We start from the raw sequence: 17498 nt of genomic DNA, 5'->3' as shown, positions 1-17498 counted from the left end.
CTATTAGCCCTAAGGTTGAAACCTCCTAGATGAAGAAATCCTTAAATTGCACACAAGCCTAATATTCTGCTATATTAAGAAAAGCTAACTTTTAGTTTATTAGTGACTTCTTAAAAGGGCAAGCGATTACCACCCCAACAGTCTGTTGAGTGATTGTTCAGAACGTGCCTTATTGACAGGTTGATTTGGGCTACACTCCGAGGCCTTTTACCTGTTTGCTTACTGTATTGTTCTGTTTTGTTTGTGTGACCTTGAACTCACTCTGAGTGCTGCTGAAGCCTTTCACTTGAAGACGTCTTTTATTAAGAAAAATATTCCAGGTGCATTTGGATTGAACCAGTGTGAAGTTATGGTGTTTACCTGAGGCTAATAAAATTTATGTTTTCCCTGTAAATGAGAACTGAAAAACAACCAATGCGTCACTACCAGAATCAATTTAAAAAGGATCTACTATGAAATTAGGTTTCTCAAATAAAATGTAGTTTAACAAGAGATGTTCACTCTGTCTTCCTTCTTATGAGGATACTTTTCATTAGAAGGTAAAAATGATGGTATGTTTTGAAGCCATAAAGTTAATATGTATCAAACTTGATGGCTTTCAAGATCAAAGGATTGAGTTTCAGTTTAAATGTATGGATTTTTTATTTAAAAAAAAAAAAGTATCCCGGTGGAAAATAGACCTAGAGACCTTTTGTGTATTCTTTCTATGTGTCTAAGAAAATTGCAAAAAACATGCATTCAAAACTGTGTAAGATTTAGTGTACCCAGATAGGAAACTACTCTGTGTAGATTTTTTTTAAAAAAAATACATTAGTGGGATCCCTGGATAGCGCAGCTGTTTAGCACCTGCCTTTGGCCCAGGGCACGATCTTGGAGACCCGGGATCGAATCCCACGTCGGGCTCCCGGTGCATGGAGCCTGCTTCTCCCTCTGCCTGTGTCTCTGCCTCTCTCTTTCTCTCTCTGTGACTATCATAAATAAATAAAAATAAATAAAAAAAATACACTAGTACTGTTCTGCCCTTGAGCCAAGATGAATTAATACTTTGGTTCTTCTCTTTGTAAATTTTCTCTGTAAAGATTGTTCGTTATTGTTGAATTTCAATATGACTGCAAATTAAGTGATGCAAAACTCAATAAAGTAAAATACACAAAAGGCCAATTAACATGTTATCTCAGTAAGTATATAGAAGAATGAGGGAACATACCGTTCCACACAGTAGCATATAATTAAGATGTAGTCATAAATCAAAGAAACATCGTAACTTGTTTAGGTGCACAGGTGGCTTTAGAAAGATTGATCAGCTCCTCTTGCCCCCTTGAGATGAGAGTTCGCAGTTATTCCTGCGAAATTAAACAGAATGATTCCTCAAGCCTCCTACCGTGTGTACGCTTCAGTGAAGATAGCGTGCTGGAGACAAATGTTTGCAAAGTGTTCATCTCCTTGTCCATTCCCGTTCCAGATGCTCTCTACGATGTCATCACCGTGGGAGCCCCAGCCGCCCATTTTCAGGGATTTAAGAACGGTGGTCTTCGGAAACTACTCCATAGATTCGAAATGGAAAGAAGAAAGTAAGTGACGACGGGGTGCATTAATGAATGATATTATCTTCCCTTTGGGGAAGTTTGTTTCCAAGGTTCGGTGAAGAAGCTTGGCCCATCACCATGAATAGTTCTTGACATCTCCAACCCATTGAGTGAAGTTGTCAAATGTCCAAAAAAAAGTACCTGAACAGAAATTAAAATTAGAATGCCTGAGTGCGTTGCTTATAGGGTAGCGCTATGCGAGCAGAAAAGTCTGGAAACCATGCTACCAAAAAAAAAAAAAATAGATGTATTCTCATTCAATGAATGGTATTCATGTGGAGACTTAGCTGAAATGTCCTACTTTAACTGGGAAGCCAAGGACACTTGGTGGAGAGCATGCGTCCTAATTTATGACTCTGGCTTTACTAGCGACTTCCATTGTGTCCCAAGGCCAGGCACATCACTGCCTGTCATCTAATTGTGCCATTTGAAAAAGAGACATCAATAGAGGACTCTGTTAAATGGTGAGATTAAAAGAAAAATCTTGTATTCCTTAGAGGCAAAGCATGACACAAAAACCAGAGTATTATCACTGTTACTTATAATTTTAATATACTTTCTCCGTTTTTTTTTTTTGTGTGTGTGTGTGTGTGTGCGTTCAATTACTTTAAAATACTGCATCGGGATGTGTATCCCTCGTGTACTGAGCCCCGTGTCCCGAGCAATATGTCTATACTCCTGTAAACCATAAAGAGTGTTATTCAGGTGGGAAGGGTGACTTTCCTTTCCTTTCCAAGTCTTTACTCTTCTTGGGTTATGATCCTGAATTTTGAAAGTTAGGGGAAAATAGTTATTCTTAGTCATAATTGGTTTAGTAATAGTATCAGAAAATCTAGTGGCAAAACCAGAATTTTTAAAAAAAAAAAAGTTTTATCACATAACACATTTGTCATTCAGTGTCCAGATTCTCGGGAAGAAAGCATTAAAGTCGGTCAGAATTGGGGCACCTGGGTGGCTCAATAGGGTTGAGCTTCCAACTCTAGATTTCAAGTCAGGTCATGATCTCAGGGTGGTGAGACGAAGCCCCACCTCGAGCTTCATGCTCAGGGAGGAGTCTGCTTGGGATTCTCTCTCTCCCTCTCCCTCCCGCTGCTCCTCCCCCTGCTCCTTCCCCGTTCATGCTTTTTTTTTTAAAAAATAATAATAAAAAAATCTTTAAAGTAAGTTATAATTGAATAACATATACTGATATATTGTAACTATCATCAAAATATCAAAATAATCAAAAAGGACTGTTCCGTTACCACCAAGGAACTTCCTCAGGTGATCCCTTAATAGTCACAGCCTCCCCAAAACTTTTTGCTGTGGAAAGTTATTCTATCGCCTTATTATTTCAGCAGGGAATAGAAATCAGAATTGCAACCAGGGTTTCTGAGGAGAGAGGCACGTCCTATTTAGTCCATGGAGGCCGGAGGTCAGCCAGCACAGACCTCGGGAAAGGATGCCCTCTCCATGGGAGTGGAATTCAGGTTTCTGTCCGTGGGCTTAATGAGGGAGGGATGTTGCTCACTGACCCCTTGCTGCGGTATTTTTTGAATAGAGGAGCAACCCGCCATTTTTGTGGTATCATCCCTAGAATGGGCAGGTGTGATTAAAAGTTCTTTGTTCTGTTTGGCCAACTTTACTAGCCATTTGGCTTTTTCTTGGATGCCATTTTTATCTGGCATTTTACTACACTGCTAGGATATATGAGACAAGAAAAAAAAATGGAACTCATCAATATGTCATTCCTTAAGTCCCAAGGCACCGAGTCAATCTGCCATCATTTGTCCACCTCTTAGATTCTTCTGATAAATGACTTGTGGGTTTTCTCTACAGTGTTTTTTGTAATTAGAGAAGTAAAATAGATTGTGTTCACTCCATCTCGCCTGGAACTAGAAGTCTCTAATCTTGAGAATACATCTTAATCTTTTTTTTTTAAGATTTTATTTATTTATTCATGAGAGACACAGAAAGACACACACACACACACACAGGCAGAGGGAGGAGCAGGCTCCATGCAGGGAGCCCGATGCGGGACTCCATCCCAGGACTCCAGGATCACACCCTGGGCCGAAAGCAGGGGCTAAACCACTGAACCACCCAGGGACCCCCGAATTCATCTAATCTATCTGTTTTTCTAAAACTTTAGAGTTTGTAAAATAGTTAAAAGACTGAAAACTGTCCACAGGGCACATAAAATCTAATTGAGGATATAAAACACTGGCATGTGATTATACGTGGAACCTGACCGTGAAACTTCCTAAAATATTACTACATGCTACTATTAAAGAGCATTAAATGTTGAGTTGTGTGGTTGAGCTCTGAATAATATTTTTTAACTTAAAATATCTGCATGGATGTCTGAATTCTTCACCGTTCTTCACCTCTCAGTTTATATACATATAATCATGCGCACACATACACACCTTTCTAGGATCAAATTTAAAATAAAAGAGAAAAGAGCATCCAACGCTTATAAACATTGATTTGTTTCAGGTTTTTCATATGTGTTATACATCCCATTGTTTTACTGATGTCTTTATTGATAAAATGCAATGAAGTTTTTAATTAAAAAAAAAACAATTTGGTGTAGATCTCAAGAGGACTTCATAGGGAGGTGATATAAGACAAGTATGATTTGCTGAGCATGGCATCAGCCTGTCCATCAAGTTAAGAGGTGATGTGTTTTATACAAAGACTTCCAGCCTAAAGCGACATCATATAAGCAAATTATTTTTCTGCAGGCTTTTTCAACAACAAATACTGCATTGGTAAGTCAAAAGCAATAACAGAAGTAAATATGACCACGTGAAATGACTAACTTAGACGTACACGCTTACTTACATTTGGCAGCGCAGAAAAGCACATCAAGTGAAGGAATTAGCTTCACCTCTTCTTTCTTTTGATACTTCTCCAAAAGAGAGCCAAATATTTTAGTCCAGTTTTTTTTTAAGATTTTATTTATTTATTCATAGACACAGAGAGAGAGAGAGAGAAAGAGAGAAGCAGAGACACAGGCAGAGGGAGAAGCAGGCTCCATGCAGGGAGCCCGACGCAGGACTTGATCCTGGGACCCCGGAGTCACACCCCGGGCTGCAGGCGGCGCCAAACTACTGCGCCACTGGGGCTGCCCTTTAGTCCAGTTTTTTAGGGGAACTACCATAACCGTTATACTGCTTTATCTTCATTTATTTTCTTCTCAGCTATCCCAATGAAATACTTTCGTCTGAAAACAGATGTAATTATGTGTTTGCTCCTCAGGGATCTGTTTTTTGGTGAACACATTGAGCACACAATGAAAAGGGTTTTAGTATAAGAAAGCCTTGCCTATAGGGGCATTTGGATGGCTCAGTTGGTTAAGCCTCCGCTCTTGCAGTTGGTTCGGGTCATGATCTCAGGGTCTTGGGATCGAGCCCCACGTCAGGCTCTGTGCTCAGTGCGGAGTCTGCTTGTCCCTCTCCCTCTGCTCCCCATCCTCTCTCACTGTCTCTAAATAAATAAATAAAAATAAATAAATAAATAAATAAATACATAATAAATAAGTAAATAAGTAAGTAAGTAAGTAAAAATTTTTAAATAAAATAAGCCTTGCTTATAGTAGTCATATAATGCAATCCAGATCACATAAAAATGCATTTTAAAAGCTACAAGATAATCAGTTAGGAAGAGTGCTCTTCTTAAAGCACAAATATCTGAGTGTTTTACTCCTCTGCTTCGAAACCTTCAGGGAGTCCAAGATCGTCCACGGGGCATGCAAAGCCCCTGTGGTCTCAGCCCACCAACTTTCTACTTTCACCACTGTTTTCTCCTGTACTAGCTTCTTAAATGCCGCACAAACTGTTTCCTTGATGGACTTCACACTTTTCCACCTCTTCTTTTTTCCTTACTCAGTTCCTGTTTACAAGAAATTCTTCTGTTTTCATCTGCCCACTATTTTCTGCTTCTTTCTGTCGGAACCATACACGCAATCCTATTCAAAATTCCACGTGTCACCTGTCCTAATTGTCTACCTGCTCCGTTACGTCTTCCTGACTTGTCAGACTGATTCGACTCTATCTCCTAAAACTTTATCTTTATGCCCCTAATAGTCTTATTAGGGTCAGAGTTAGGATGCACTACGTTTGTTCTTGTCCGATACTTCTGTAATAGTTTGTGATTTCCTTGAGGAAGAGATGTCCTCTTGAACTTTGGGTCTTCTGGAGTAACCCACAGAGTATTTGGCACACAAGTTCAAATTCAACAGGCGGGCGGCCCAGGTGGCTCAGCAGTTTAGTGCTGCCTTCGGCCGAGGGACCGATCCTGGAGACCCGGGATCAAGTCCCACATCAGGCTCCCGGCATGGAGCCTGCTTCTCTCTGCCTCTCTCTCTCTTTCTGTATCTCTCGAGAATAAATAAATAAAATTAAAAAAAAAATTCAACAGGCATTGGAATTCGTATATGCATCAGATACGGCCTCTGACTTAAAGTGCTGAAAACTCTAGTGGGAGATCAAGTTTCACAAATAATAGTAATAAAATAAAATCGGTATTGCATAAAGTAGGGCTTCTCAGCCCTGGCTTCATATTAGAATTACCTTTTGAGCTTCAAACTATGTTATCTATGCCAAGATGTCACCTCAGACAGATTAACTGAAAGTCATGGGAAGGGAGCCCAGGTCTGGGTATGTCTTAAAAGCTTCCCAGGTAAGACTTCCCAGGTAAAGCTTCCCAGGTGAGACCGTAGCTAGAGAGAGATGTAAGTGAACAGGAAGGTTGTGGAGAAAAACAGGAAGAGTGACACGGATGAGTTGGAACTGAAAAATGGTCAGGTGAGAACCTCAATTGATCTGTATCGAGAGGAAAGAAAATCTACGCAAAATAATAGGTGTTGAGCTAGGAAGAAAAATAGGACAACTCGCTTACTGGAAATTCGTGTTTAAAGAATATCAGACTCGTTAGCAGTTGCCATGCAGAATCAAAGATGGGAGTGAAGCTCTAACAATTTTGACCTGAGAAAACTGGGGCCTGAGGAACATGCAAACAAATAAAACTCAGCATCCTGTAGGGTTTTCACGCTATACACAGAGATTTTTGTGACACAAAACCCTCATTGCACATGTATGTTTATAAACATCCAAAATCAGGATGTTTGTAAGCCAAGTATTCAATTGTCACGTCAGGTTTCTACGAGTTCTGGAGTCCGTGATTTACCTGCAGGCTCTTCAAAGCTTGTGGATTCCTCCCTCGAAATTTGGACATTTTTTTTTAATTTATTTATTTATGATAGTCACAGAGAGAGAGAGAGGCAGAGACATAGGCAGAGGGAGAAGCAGGCTCCATGCACCGGGAGCCCGAAGTGGGATTCGATCCGGGTCTCCAGGATCGCGCCCTGAGCCAAAGGCAGGCGCCAAACCGCTGCGCCACCCAGGGATCCCCCTCCCTCGAAATTTGATCCATTCTTTACATTATTGCTCAAAAGAAAGTGGGAAGTTGCCACTTGCATGGCACTTTCCTTAAGATGGAAAAGCACCCCTGGAAACCGAGAGCCTCATAAAGAAGAAGAAGGGCCAGTGAGGGGCAATGTCCACCCTCGTCGAGAATGTGAATCCCTGTGACCTGCCCCTAGGTTTGGAGTGAACTCGGAACCGCCTCCCTACCAACGACCTAACGTCACATTCCCGCAGACATGCCCTGGTGTCCCCACCCCGCCCCGCATCTGTTCCAGATTGGAACAGAATCAAGATTTCCTACCCCACAGTTTCAGACAGAAGAGAGAGAGGAAAAAAAAATCACTTGGAAAGGCGATAAGAAAAGTGAACTAAAATTTTACGGACAATTATTAAAATAATGATAATAATAATAATAATAATATAAATATTTTACGGACAAGACTATTAGACGCTCTCCTTGAGCCTACAACATCCCGAGTCTGTAGTAGAATCTGAGGGAATTTTCCGAAGGAAAGTAGAACATCAATACAAAGAGTTAACAGACCAGTCTTACTTTTATAAGATCAGTGGTTATGTAATCATATGGCAAACTCTCTGAGGAGAATTTTACTGTTTTAAGGAGAAATACAAGTAGATGTTTCCTCATTCTCTGTTATAAATAGAAGATTTGGGGGCGCCTGGGTAGCTCAGTCAGTTGAGCATAAGACTCTTGATCTCAGAATCATGAGTTCAAGCCCCACCTTAGGCATGGAGCCTGCATTTAAAAAATAGAAGATTTCTTGGATAAAAGGGAAAACATACTGCGTTAGGGAAGGAAGCTCTATGTGGCCTACAGTGTAGCAGGCGTTCAATGGGCCGGAAATGGGAGAACTGGATGCAAATCTTCATACCTTTGGTATACATTCTTCTGATCCCATCACTAACCACTGCCCAGTTTGGGGAGACAAAACATAAATTAACATTTTAAGTCAGTAGTATAAAGCTGAGATATCTAAGCAAAACTGTCAGTTTTCCAACTTATCCCTTTATTGTACTTTCCCCAGGAACTAGGCAATAGCTACAAAAATATTTGCTTTAAACCCTTTACTTTCATGCTTAAAACTAAGATTCTCAATTTTTTTTGAAAGAGAATGATTCAGATATATTGAGTAAAAGCAAAAAAAAAAAAAAAAAAGAGCTGCATCCATGATTTGATTTGAAAAACCTTTTCCCCCCCCCCCCTACTGTAGCGCTTTCTCTGTCTCTAGCTTGATCTCTGGATTTCTTTCAAAAATTAGTCTTGTCATTCACTGGAGAGCAGTTTAGCCTGAGATCACAATTCTAATATTTTGTAGTCACCAATAGATCCTGCCATATATCTTCTCAGAAGTGTTTTGATCTTTCAGTTATGTGTATTTTAAATGTTTTTCTATGATTCTTTTAATTTTGATTCTAGGACAGTTAACGTACAGCATGATATTAGTTTCAAGTGTACAGAGTAGTGAATCAACACTTCCATACACCACCCTGGGCCCATCGTGACAAGTGCCCTCCTTAATCCCATCACCTATTTTGCCCTCCTCCCACCCACCCGTCCTCTGGTAACCATCAGTTTGTTCTCTATAATAAACAATCTGTTTTCTTGGTTTTGTTTCTTAACTTCCCCATATGAGTGAAATCATAGATATTTGTCTTTCTCTGACTGGCTAATTTTGCCTAGCATGATGCTCTCTATTATCCATGTCATTAGAAATGGCAAGATTTCATTCTTTTTTTGTAGCTGAATAATATCCCACTGTATAAATATACCACTTTTTCTTTATTTATTCATAGATCAATGGATAGTTGGGCTGCTTCTATAATTTGGCTATTATAAATAATGGTGCTATAAATGTAAGGGTGCATATGTCCTTTTGAATTAGTATTTTTGTTGTTTTTGGGTAAATACCCAGTAGTGTGATTACTGGATCATAGAGTAGTTCTATTTTTAACTTTTTGAGAAACTTCCATCCTGTTTTCCACAGTGGCTGCACCAGTTTGTGTTCCCACCAACAGTGCAGGAAGGTTCCTTTTTCTCTGCATCCTCACCATACTTATTATTTCATGTGTTTTTGATTTTAGCCGTTGGACAGGTGTGAGGCGATAGCTCATTGTGGTTTTGACTTGCATTTCCGTTGACTTGCACTGATGATGAGTGATGTTGAGTATCTTTTCAAGTGTCTGCTGGGCCCTCTGGATGTCCTTTTTGGAAAAATGTTTGTTCATGTCTTTTGCCATATTTTAACTGAGTTATTTGAGTCATGTGTTATGTTTATTGGAAAATATAGAAAAGTCAAAAGAAAGATTAAAATTACCCATAATCTCCTTCCACAACAAGACAGTTACCGGTGGCATACAGGTGTGCTCTCATCTAGTTTGTTTTTGCACATATGATTTACACTTATATCTTTTTCTTCTATGACTCTAAAAATTCAGGATGGCCTAAAATGGATAATTCTTCAAAGTATATCAATTGAATGCTCTACATTGAAAAAAAAAATCTCTATGCTTGTAATTCTTTGGAAGTCATGCCCAATCCACCGAAGCTAGTCTATTTTAAATTATCGGTTATAGCTAAAATTCATGGCGTGTTTACTTCCAAATATCTTTTCTTCCCTTTTGGAAAAAAAATAGTTTATGTCACACACAAAAAAATCCCCACTTTCTATCACACAGGCCCTATGGAAATAAAGAGTAGGTATTAAGAAAAACCCCGTCCATTCCTTTTTTCTTTTAAACCAGCACCGGGCAATATGTTATTTTCAAGGAGAGAGCAATTTCATTCTTTGTGTAGATTATAATTTGATTCCTTGGGGGTATCATGTTTTCTTCCACCTGTGATTTTGTCTTCCTCAGCCCCTCTTAGCTCTCGGCTCAGTTCATCTTTAAGCAAATACAAAGCTAGGTCTGCCAACACTATGTACCAGGTTTTTCTTCTCCATGTGCAATCCCTGCATGTAGCTAGCTCCCTGTACACAGCATCAAATCTTTAAGAGAAAGTGGGTTGTTGTTGTTTTGTTTTGTTTTGTTTCTATCTCTTATACACTTATAGTTTGGAATAGCAAGAAAATAAAATGTGTTTAGATAAAGAGTCATGTTGGGACTTGGACATAATGTACAAACTAAATGATTAGGCTTGCAAGGCACTGAACTACCTGTGAAACAAGGGGAATAGGAGGATTTTTTTCTAAGTTGCGTATGAGCCTAAAGGAATTTATCATGCAGTTTTTCTTCTTCTTTATTCTCTTTTTTAACGATACAAAAATAAAATTTGCTTGTAGCACACAAATCTAAGGAATAAAGAAGCGTATGGAGTCAAAAGCCTACCTATTCCATCATCTCTCCCTACAATAAACCAATCAGGACACTGGCCAAGAGTATCTCCCTGTGTGATTTCTTCTAGGCATCCGACCATTTGAATTTTCTTTTCTTTTTTTTTTTTTTTAAATTTATGATAGTCACACAGAGAGAGAGAGAGAGGCAGAGACACAGGCAGAGGGAGAAGCAGGCTCCATGCACCGGGAGCCTGACGTGGGACTCGATCCCGGGTCCCCAGGATCGCGCCCTGGGCCAAAGGCAGGCGCCAAACCGCTGCGCCACCCAGGGATCCCCCATTTGAATTTTCAATCGCTGTGGCTCAGTCCACAAACTTCAGGTTCATGGGAACGTGAACATTCTTAAATTTTCCATAACTAAGTTTAAGTTTTCTGGCCCCATTCTGGGTTAAGGCAGAAAGTTTCGTTTCAGATTTCAGACAATTCATAGACTCCGCTCCCTATATAGATCGAATCATGGCTTGGACACGTCGTAGCCTTGCGACATTAGTCAAATTGCCTCACTTCTCTGTAACTTAGTTTCCTCATTTATGGCGTGGAAATACTGCTTACGTCACAGGGTCGTTCTGAAGATGTGATGACTTCATAGACACCAAACGTTTTATGGTGGTACCTGGCACATGGTGAGAGCCTAACAGATATTAGCTTTTATTTATGTAAAATATGTAAACGGGTATATTTTCACTCAGAAAAATGTTTTTGCAATGCCTCATTTCAATTCATGAAGATCTCATTTTTTCTTAAAGCTGTGGAGCGCTTTACTGATTGAATGTAGCATAATTCTCTAACCAACACAATATTGATGATCACTTAGATCATTTCTAACTTTTCGCTATAACCACCTGTGTTTACAGGATATACACTTATTTTTATGTCCCTGAAAACTGTGAGCATTTCTTTTTAGTAAACTCCTGACGGTGGAATTTCTTAGCAGAGGTGCTTAAAGTTGAGCGATGTTGCCGTATTTCCCTCCAAAAAAGTTGTATCGATGTGCATAAATCACCCACAAACTCTTCAGCTTTGGGTTTCTGACACCATCTCTGTGTTAAGCCCAGATACGGCTCCTGAGGTCCAGACACGCGTTTAACCACCGTCTAGCGGACAGCTCCGCGTTAATGGTATTATTCAACCCCTCAGGGTCAACATATCCGATCATCTCTCAGTCCCTTTCCCTCAAACTTCTCTTGGGAATCTCTTTTTCTGAATACAAGTCACCACCATTCATCCAGATATTCAATTCAGAAACTGGAAATCATTGACTACGTTTCTTCCCTTGCTTCTACTTCCAAAAAAAAAAAAAATAATAATAATAATCACTTTATCAGTTCTACCTTCTTTTTTTTTTTTAGTAAGTCATTCATTTCAATAATAAATTATGGGTTGAAAAAATAATAATAAATAAATAAATTATGGGTTAGGATGATTCTAACCCATGGAACCACCATCTTTTAAATATTCTGCTGCCAAATCTCTTCGCCCTTGTCCCTCTTTCCAGACTGGCTCTTCTCCAGTCTGTTTTTCCCACTTTGGTTGGAGTAATGTTTCCAAAAGGCAAATACAATTTTGTGATTTCATGATTGTTGGATATTTCTTGGCTGCGTCTTGCCAGGAGTATAAAGTTCAAGGTGCGTAATATATTCATGTGTCATCTGGTCCCGCTCTGTTCTCTGTTTCCGTCTCTCACACCACCCTCCATGTGAATCAGACTAAACTTCCTCAGCCTCAGGGCTGCCAGCAAGCCTTCTTTGGCCCCTCGGCTAGTCTGCTTCTGCTTTAAGCCTTCCGCGTACAGACACCCCAACGGTCCGCCTTCCTCTCTAGACCCCAGGGACGTGCACTGGGTGTATCTGGCTCACTACAGTATCCTCAGGAGCTGACTTCTCGGGGTTTGTTGAGGGAGTGGGTAGGAGAAGTCAAAGGATTGCCAACCACGGGACCATCTCTCGTTTGCCTGAAGAGATCAGTGTTACTGAATCAGGTGACAGAAACGTACGTAGGGACTCTGTGTGGAGTACGGAAACAGAAATAGAGAGGTATCTGCAGAAAATGTGTCATAAGCTTCAAAAACAGCCATTTTACAGGTATTAGAATGTTACTGTTTGCTTGCATTTCACTAGGAAGGGAAAATATACTTCTATGTGTTCTGAAAGGCGATAGATGATAAATTTTGTAAAAACAGCCTAGTTTAAAATCTGATCCAGTATTAGTAACGCAATAGTGACTTTAACATTTCAGTTGCTGACGTTTTTCCAATCACCTACCCAAAAACTTGGGAAGCCAAGGCAAGAAGTACAGTATGTAGTGTGACAGTTCACACTAAAATTGAATCTTTCCTTTAAAGAAAAATTAAATTAAAAATTAAATCTTTCCTTTAAAGAAATGACTTTAATTGTAAACGAAAATGAGTTTGCTAAATGACCTAGAATTTCGAGTGATTATAAACCTGGTGAAGAGAAAAATGTCTAAAATGGTAAAACAGGGGCAGCCCGGGTAGCTCAGTGGTTTAGCACCACCTTCAGCCCAGGGCATGACCCTGGGGTCCCGGGATCAAGTCCCGCGTCGGGCTCCCTGCATGGAGCCTGCTTCTCCCTCTGCCTGGGTCTCTGCCTCTCTCTCTCTCTCTGTCTCTCTCTCTCTGTGTCTCTCATGAATAAGTAAATAAAATCTTAAAAAAAAAGATAAAACACATCATCAGTCCTAATTTGGGGATTTCAGGAAGCCACTGACCTTCTCACCCTTCCATCTCTTTGGGTGGTAGATTACTTTTGAAATCATTAAATTGTTAGAAAGAGCGGCTAAAATCTTGAGATTTTTAAGGAAAGACCTCTAAAGTATATCATCACTATGTCTCAGGAAGATAAATTGTATAACTTGACTTTACAATTAAATGTTTTAATATCACAGCTATGGAAATATGACTGGTTTTATCTGGGAAGAAAAGTCAATCAACAGGAAGATTAAGACATAAAAGATATAATATGAAATCTAATAAGCAAATTGCAGAAAGGAGCCTTTCTTACTTAAAAAAATAGGTAAAAAATGTGGTTTGAAGACTTATTTTCTGCAAATCAGGAGTTGTATTTCTCGTTCATTATAAACTGGAAAAAAAAATTTAAATCGCGACACTGTTACATCATTTCAACTAGTATGTATTTAATCCAAAGAAGAACTTTTGTACTCAGGTGAAACACTGAATAACATCCGGCGTGTTTTAAAAGCTCTCTATTAGCTTATATATTTAATACCCATTGTCTCAAAGGCAGCAAACAACGGAAAAGAAAGTCATATACAAGTAAATTCCCAGAAGATAAAAGACACTGCATTTTCCAGAGCTTTAAAACAGTAAAAGTACTAACTTAAGAAAGACTACGTTTGGGATGTGTGTCATGGAAGAAATCATACGACTGGCTTATGTAACATGAGAAGATAATTTTTCATTATTTTCAATAATATTGAAAAATTATTGAAAAATCTTTGATAGTTGGGACTATTATTGAAAAATAATTTATTATTAAATTGAAAAATCTTTGATAGTTGGGACTTTGAACAATTCAGTGTCCTCTCCCTTGTCATGAAGTTGTTTTTAATGAGTAGTTATTGCCGTGATTCTGTTGGAGGAGAAAAATGGCTTAGCCTAGGGTGGTGTCAGCAAGATACAGAAACGGACTTTGGTTCCAGAGCTACTTGGAGGGTTTAGATCTTGGGTGTTTGGAGCGGGAAAAACCCAGAGATATCACGAAAGGCTCTCCACTATCTGTGCAGCACACAGGTCTGTGGTGATGCCGTTCATTGTCCTTGGCTCAAAAATTTCAAAAGCATAGAGAACCTGGGAGTAAGGGAGAGGGAGAAGGAGGAAGGGGAGGGGTAGGAGAGGGGAAGAGAAATGGGAAGAAGGGAGATGGGAAAATGAGGAGAGGGGAGGCAGGTGGGGGAGAAAGGAAGGATGGAAGAGTGGGCAGGGCAGGAGCCAAATCTGAAGGGTATTTGTTGGTTGTATGAAGTCCTTGCAGCTCATCCTGCAGACTATGGGGACTCACTGACAGATTTTTGTCTGAGGATTACTAAGAGGATCAGATTTGTATTTTTAACCACAGTAAAGGCTGAAGAAGAGCAAACAATTAAGTTATTATAATACTAATGGGAAGAGGAAATGGGTGACTATGGACTTAGAGATTTTAAGAAAACCTTTATAGAGTTTAAATCCAACTGCATGAATAGTGAGGGAGAGAAAAGGCCGGGTTGAGGGCCTCTCGTACTCTGGTTTATGTGACTGGGTAAATGCCCAGGTTGCTGGGAAAGAGAGTACAGGAAATAAGCCATTGGCTTCCATTGCTTGGTTAATCGAGTTAGTTGTGTATATTCGATAGGAGAAGAAGTTTTGGGAAACAAGAAAATCATTTGGTTGAATCTGTGCTTTTTTTTTTTTTTTCCAATTAAAGCATCTTTTCAATGTTGGAACCAACAGAGAATCTCAGAGATCACAAATTCCCCTATTTACTTTATTGAAAACAAATCATAGAATACTGAGGTCCAAAGATTGAGTCACCCGTACAGGTAAGGACAGGTCCAGAGCTAGAAAATTAGACTTCTGTCCTCACTGCCAGGTTCTTTCATGTCCATTCATCCTCATGCAATCAGTAGATATTTGACACAAAACATAGGCTCCTAACAAATGAACAATGTTAGTTCTAACTAATAATGTAAGTTATAGATGACCTTCCAGAATCAATTTTGCTGCCCACCACATAGAAATTTAAGAAAAAAAAAAAAGTCGGTCCATTCAATTCTTTATGGGCTTTAATGAGAATATAATTTTAAGAGAAAATTACTCCATTTGTGCAATTACAAAAAAAATACATGCATTGATATTGTGGTTAACACACAGATCAATGACTATTTTCATCTGCCTGAAAAAAAAAATCTGCCTGAAATTGCTCTGTCAGTAAAAATATTTCTAAGATGTTAGCTTTTTTTTGGTTCTTTAGAAATAGCCCTCCCAGAGACACCTCAGGAAAACCAGTTATTTAGGATGTACCTACAATCAAAATAATAAGAAAATGGCAAACTTTTCAAAGATGATCATAGATTCTATTCATCATAGGAAAATACTAGAAACATCTTGAATGGATGAATAAGCACTCTTTGCCCACTAGAATAGAGCACTATGCAGTCATTTCGGTTCGTGTGTGGATTATGAGGCATGTAGAGACGTATATTAAAAAAAATGTACCCGGGCAGCCCCGGTGGCACAGCGGTTTGGTGCCGCCTGCAGCCTGGGGTATGATCCTGGAGACCCCGGATCAAGTCCCACATCGGGCTCCCGGTGCATGGAGCCTGCTTCTCCCTCTGCCTGTGTCTCTGCCTCTCTCTCTCTCTCTCTCTGTGTTTATGAATAAATAAATAAAATCTTTAAAAAAAAATTATTTAAAAAAATAAAAATAAATAAAAATCTTTTAAAAATGTTCCTGAAAGAAAACATGAAATCATATATACACAGAAGACGTGAATTTAAACATGGGCGAATGTCTTGGAAAGGATAGCAAGTTTTATGTGGAGTGGTGTGGATACATGCAGGCAGAGCTCTGGTTCTTGTAGGATACTTTTGTTTTCTAACTCTCTTCCTTTTTATTTAGTTGTAGAACAAGAGAAGTGTCTTTGTCTTGAAAAAAAAATCCTTTTTTTCCACTTCTTCTTCCAGCAAACATGGACAACTAGGTGACATGAGGAAAAATTCCCAACGACAAAATACATAGAAAGTTAGATGCCATGGGACATCCTTTGTCACCGTGCCATGTGACATTGCTTGTTAAATGAATGTCCCACCTCTCGAGAGTGTAAGAGCCACGGTACTGAGTGATTAGTAAGCAAGCTCCGAAACTAAGGCTCCCAAAGGATATTTAAATTTGTATGGCCTAGTGGGAAGAAGACTGAGGTTTAAAAAAAAAAAAAAAAGTTATCAATTCCCCGTTTTTCTCTCTACCAGCCCCGGTTTCTTGGCATTTAGAGGACAGGCATCATGGTTCTCATCCCCGGATTATCTTGCTGAGTCCCTCTGGGCTTTCACTTTCCTCAATGCATTCACCCAGTAGCAGTCATTAAATATTTGCTGAAAGCGATTTACTGTGAGATGGTTTTCAGATTCTTTCTTTAGTCTAATCTGTGCGATAAAATAGAATCCTACATCTTCCCTAATGAGCTTGGTTTTTTAATCAGAAGATGAGAATGTCCTTGATTATATTTTATTTAAATATTTATAGGCTGTACCTACCCTTATGTTACTACATAAAAGATGTTTCCCGTGTTAGTTATTGTATTATGATTTTTCCAGATTTAGAAGTCGGCCAAATTGTATTCGTGAAGTAGTACAACATAATTAAGAGTTCAAACTGTGTGATAATAAAAACCTGGGGTTAAACCCTGGTCTTCTTCCTTACATACTAGTTGTGTGATCCAAGACAAGTTACTTAAGCTGCCCAAGCTTCAACTTCCGTATCTGTATGATGGAATAGTATTTGTTCCTGAGCGTGTTGTCAAGATTAAATAAAATAATCTCTACAAAGCATTTAGCAAATCTCTAGTCCTATAGTATAGATCAGTGATCATCAGCCCTTAAAATGAGAGAGATTTGGATTATTAGTGTAAATTCCACAGTATGAATTTGCTGTATGAGAAACCCTCCATGAAAATATCTTTAGGTTTAACAGGGGAAAGAACTGAAATGGCTCTTAAATATACTTTCTGCTTCCTTGTGTTCTTATTCCAGACTCATAATCACCAACACGATAATATCATGTTCTAGAAACATCTGCTTACTTTTGCCCAGCTTTATTAAGCTATAATGGACAAATAAAAATTATGTATTTAAAGCATACGCCATATAATTATGTATTTTATACATAATTGCTTTATATTTGTGAAATTATCACCACAATCAAATTAATCTACCCATCATCTCAGTTACTATTTCCTTGTCTTCATCTTCATCATCATCTCTGTCATGTTTTGTGTGTGTGTATGTGGTGAGAACACTTAAGATCTACCCTTTAGGCAAATTTCAAGTATACAATACAGTATTGTTAACTATTATGGTGCTATACATTATCTCAGAACATACACATCTTGCATAACCGAAATTTTGTACCCTTTGA

At 39.0% G+C, this 17498-nt stretch overlaps 1 protein-coding gene across 3 annotated transcripts in view; it reads left to right on the top strand.

Annotated features, from left to right (window-relative positions):
* INPP4B (inositol polyphosphate-4-phosphatase type II B) overlaps positions 1 to 17498 on the top strand; it is a 371833-nt gene that overhangs the window by 217847 nt on the left and 136488 nt on the right. For all 3 annotated transcript variants that reach the window (XM_055317016.1, XM_055317017.1, XM_055317018.1), the window contains one exon: positions 1463 to 1571. In XM_055317016.1, the coding sequence (XP_055172991.1) occupies positions 1463 to 1571 (109 nt within the window). The remainder of the gene's footprint in view (positions 1 to 1462; positions 1572 to 17498) is intronic.

This window comes from Nyctereutes procyonoides, unplaced genomic scaffold (assembly GCF_905146905.1).
Source record: "Nyctereutes procyonoides isolate TBG_1078 unplaced genomic scaffold, NYPRO_anot_genome, whole genome shotgun sequence".
Taxonomy (NCBI): Eukaryota; Metazoa; Chordata; class Mammalia; order Carnivora; family Canidae; genus Nyctereutes; species Nyctereutes procyonoides.
Note: the sequence above shows the minus strand (reverse complement) of the source record. Positions and strands in the feature narration are given on the sequence as shown.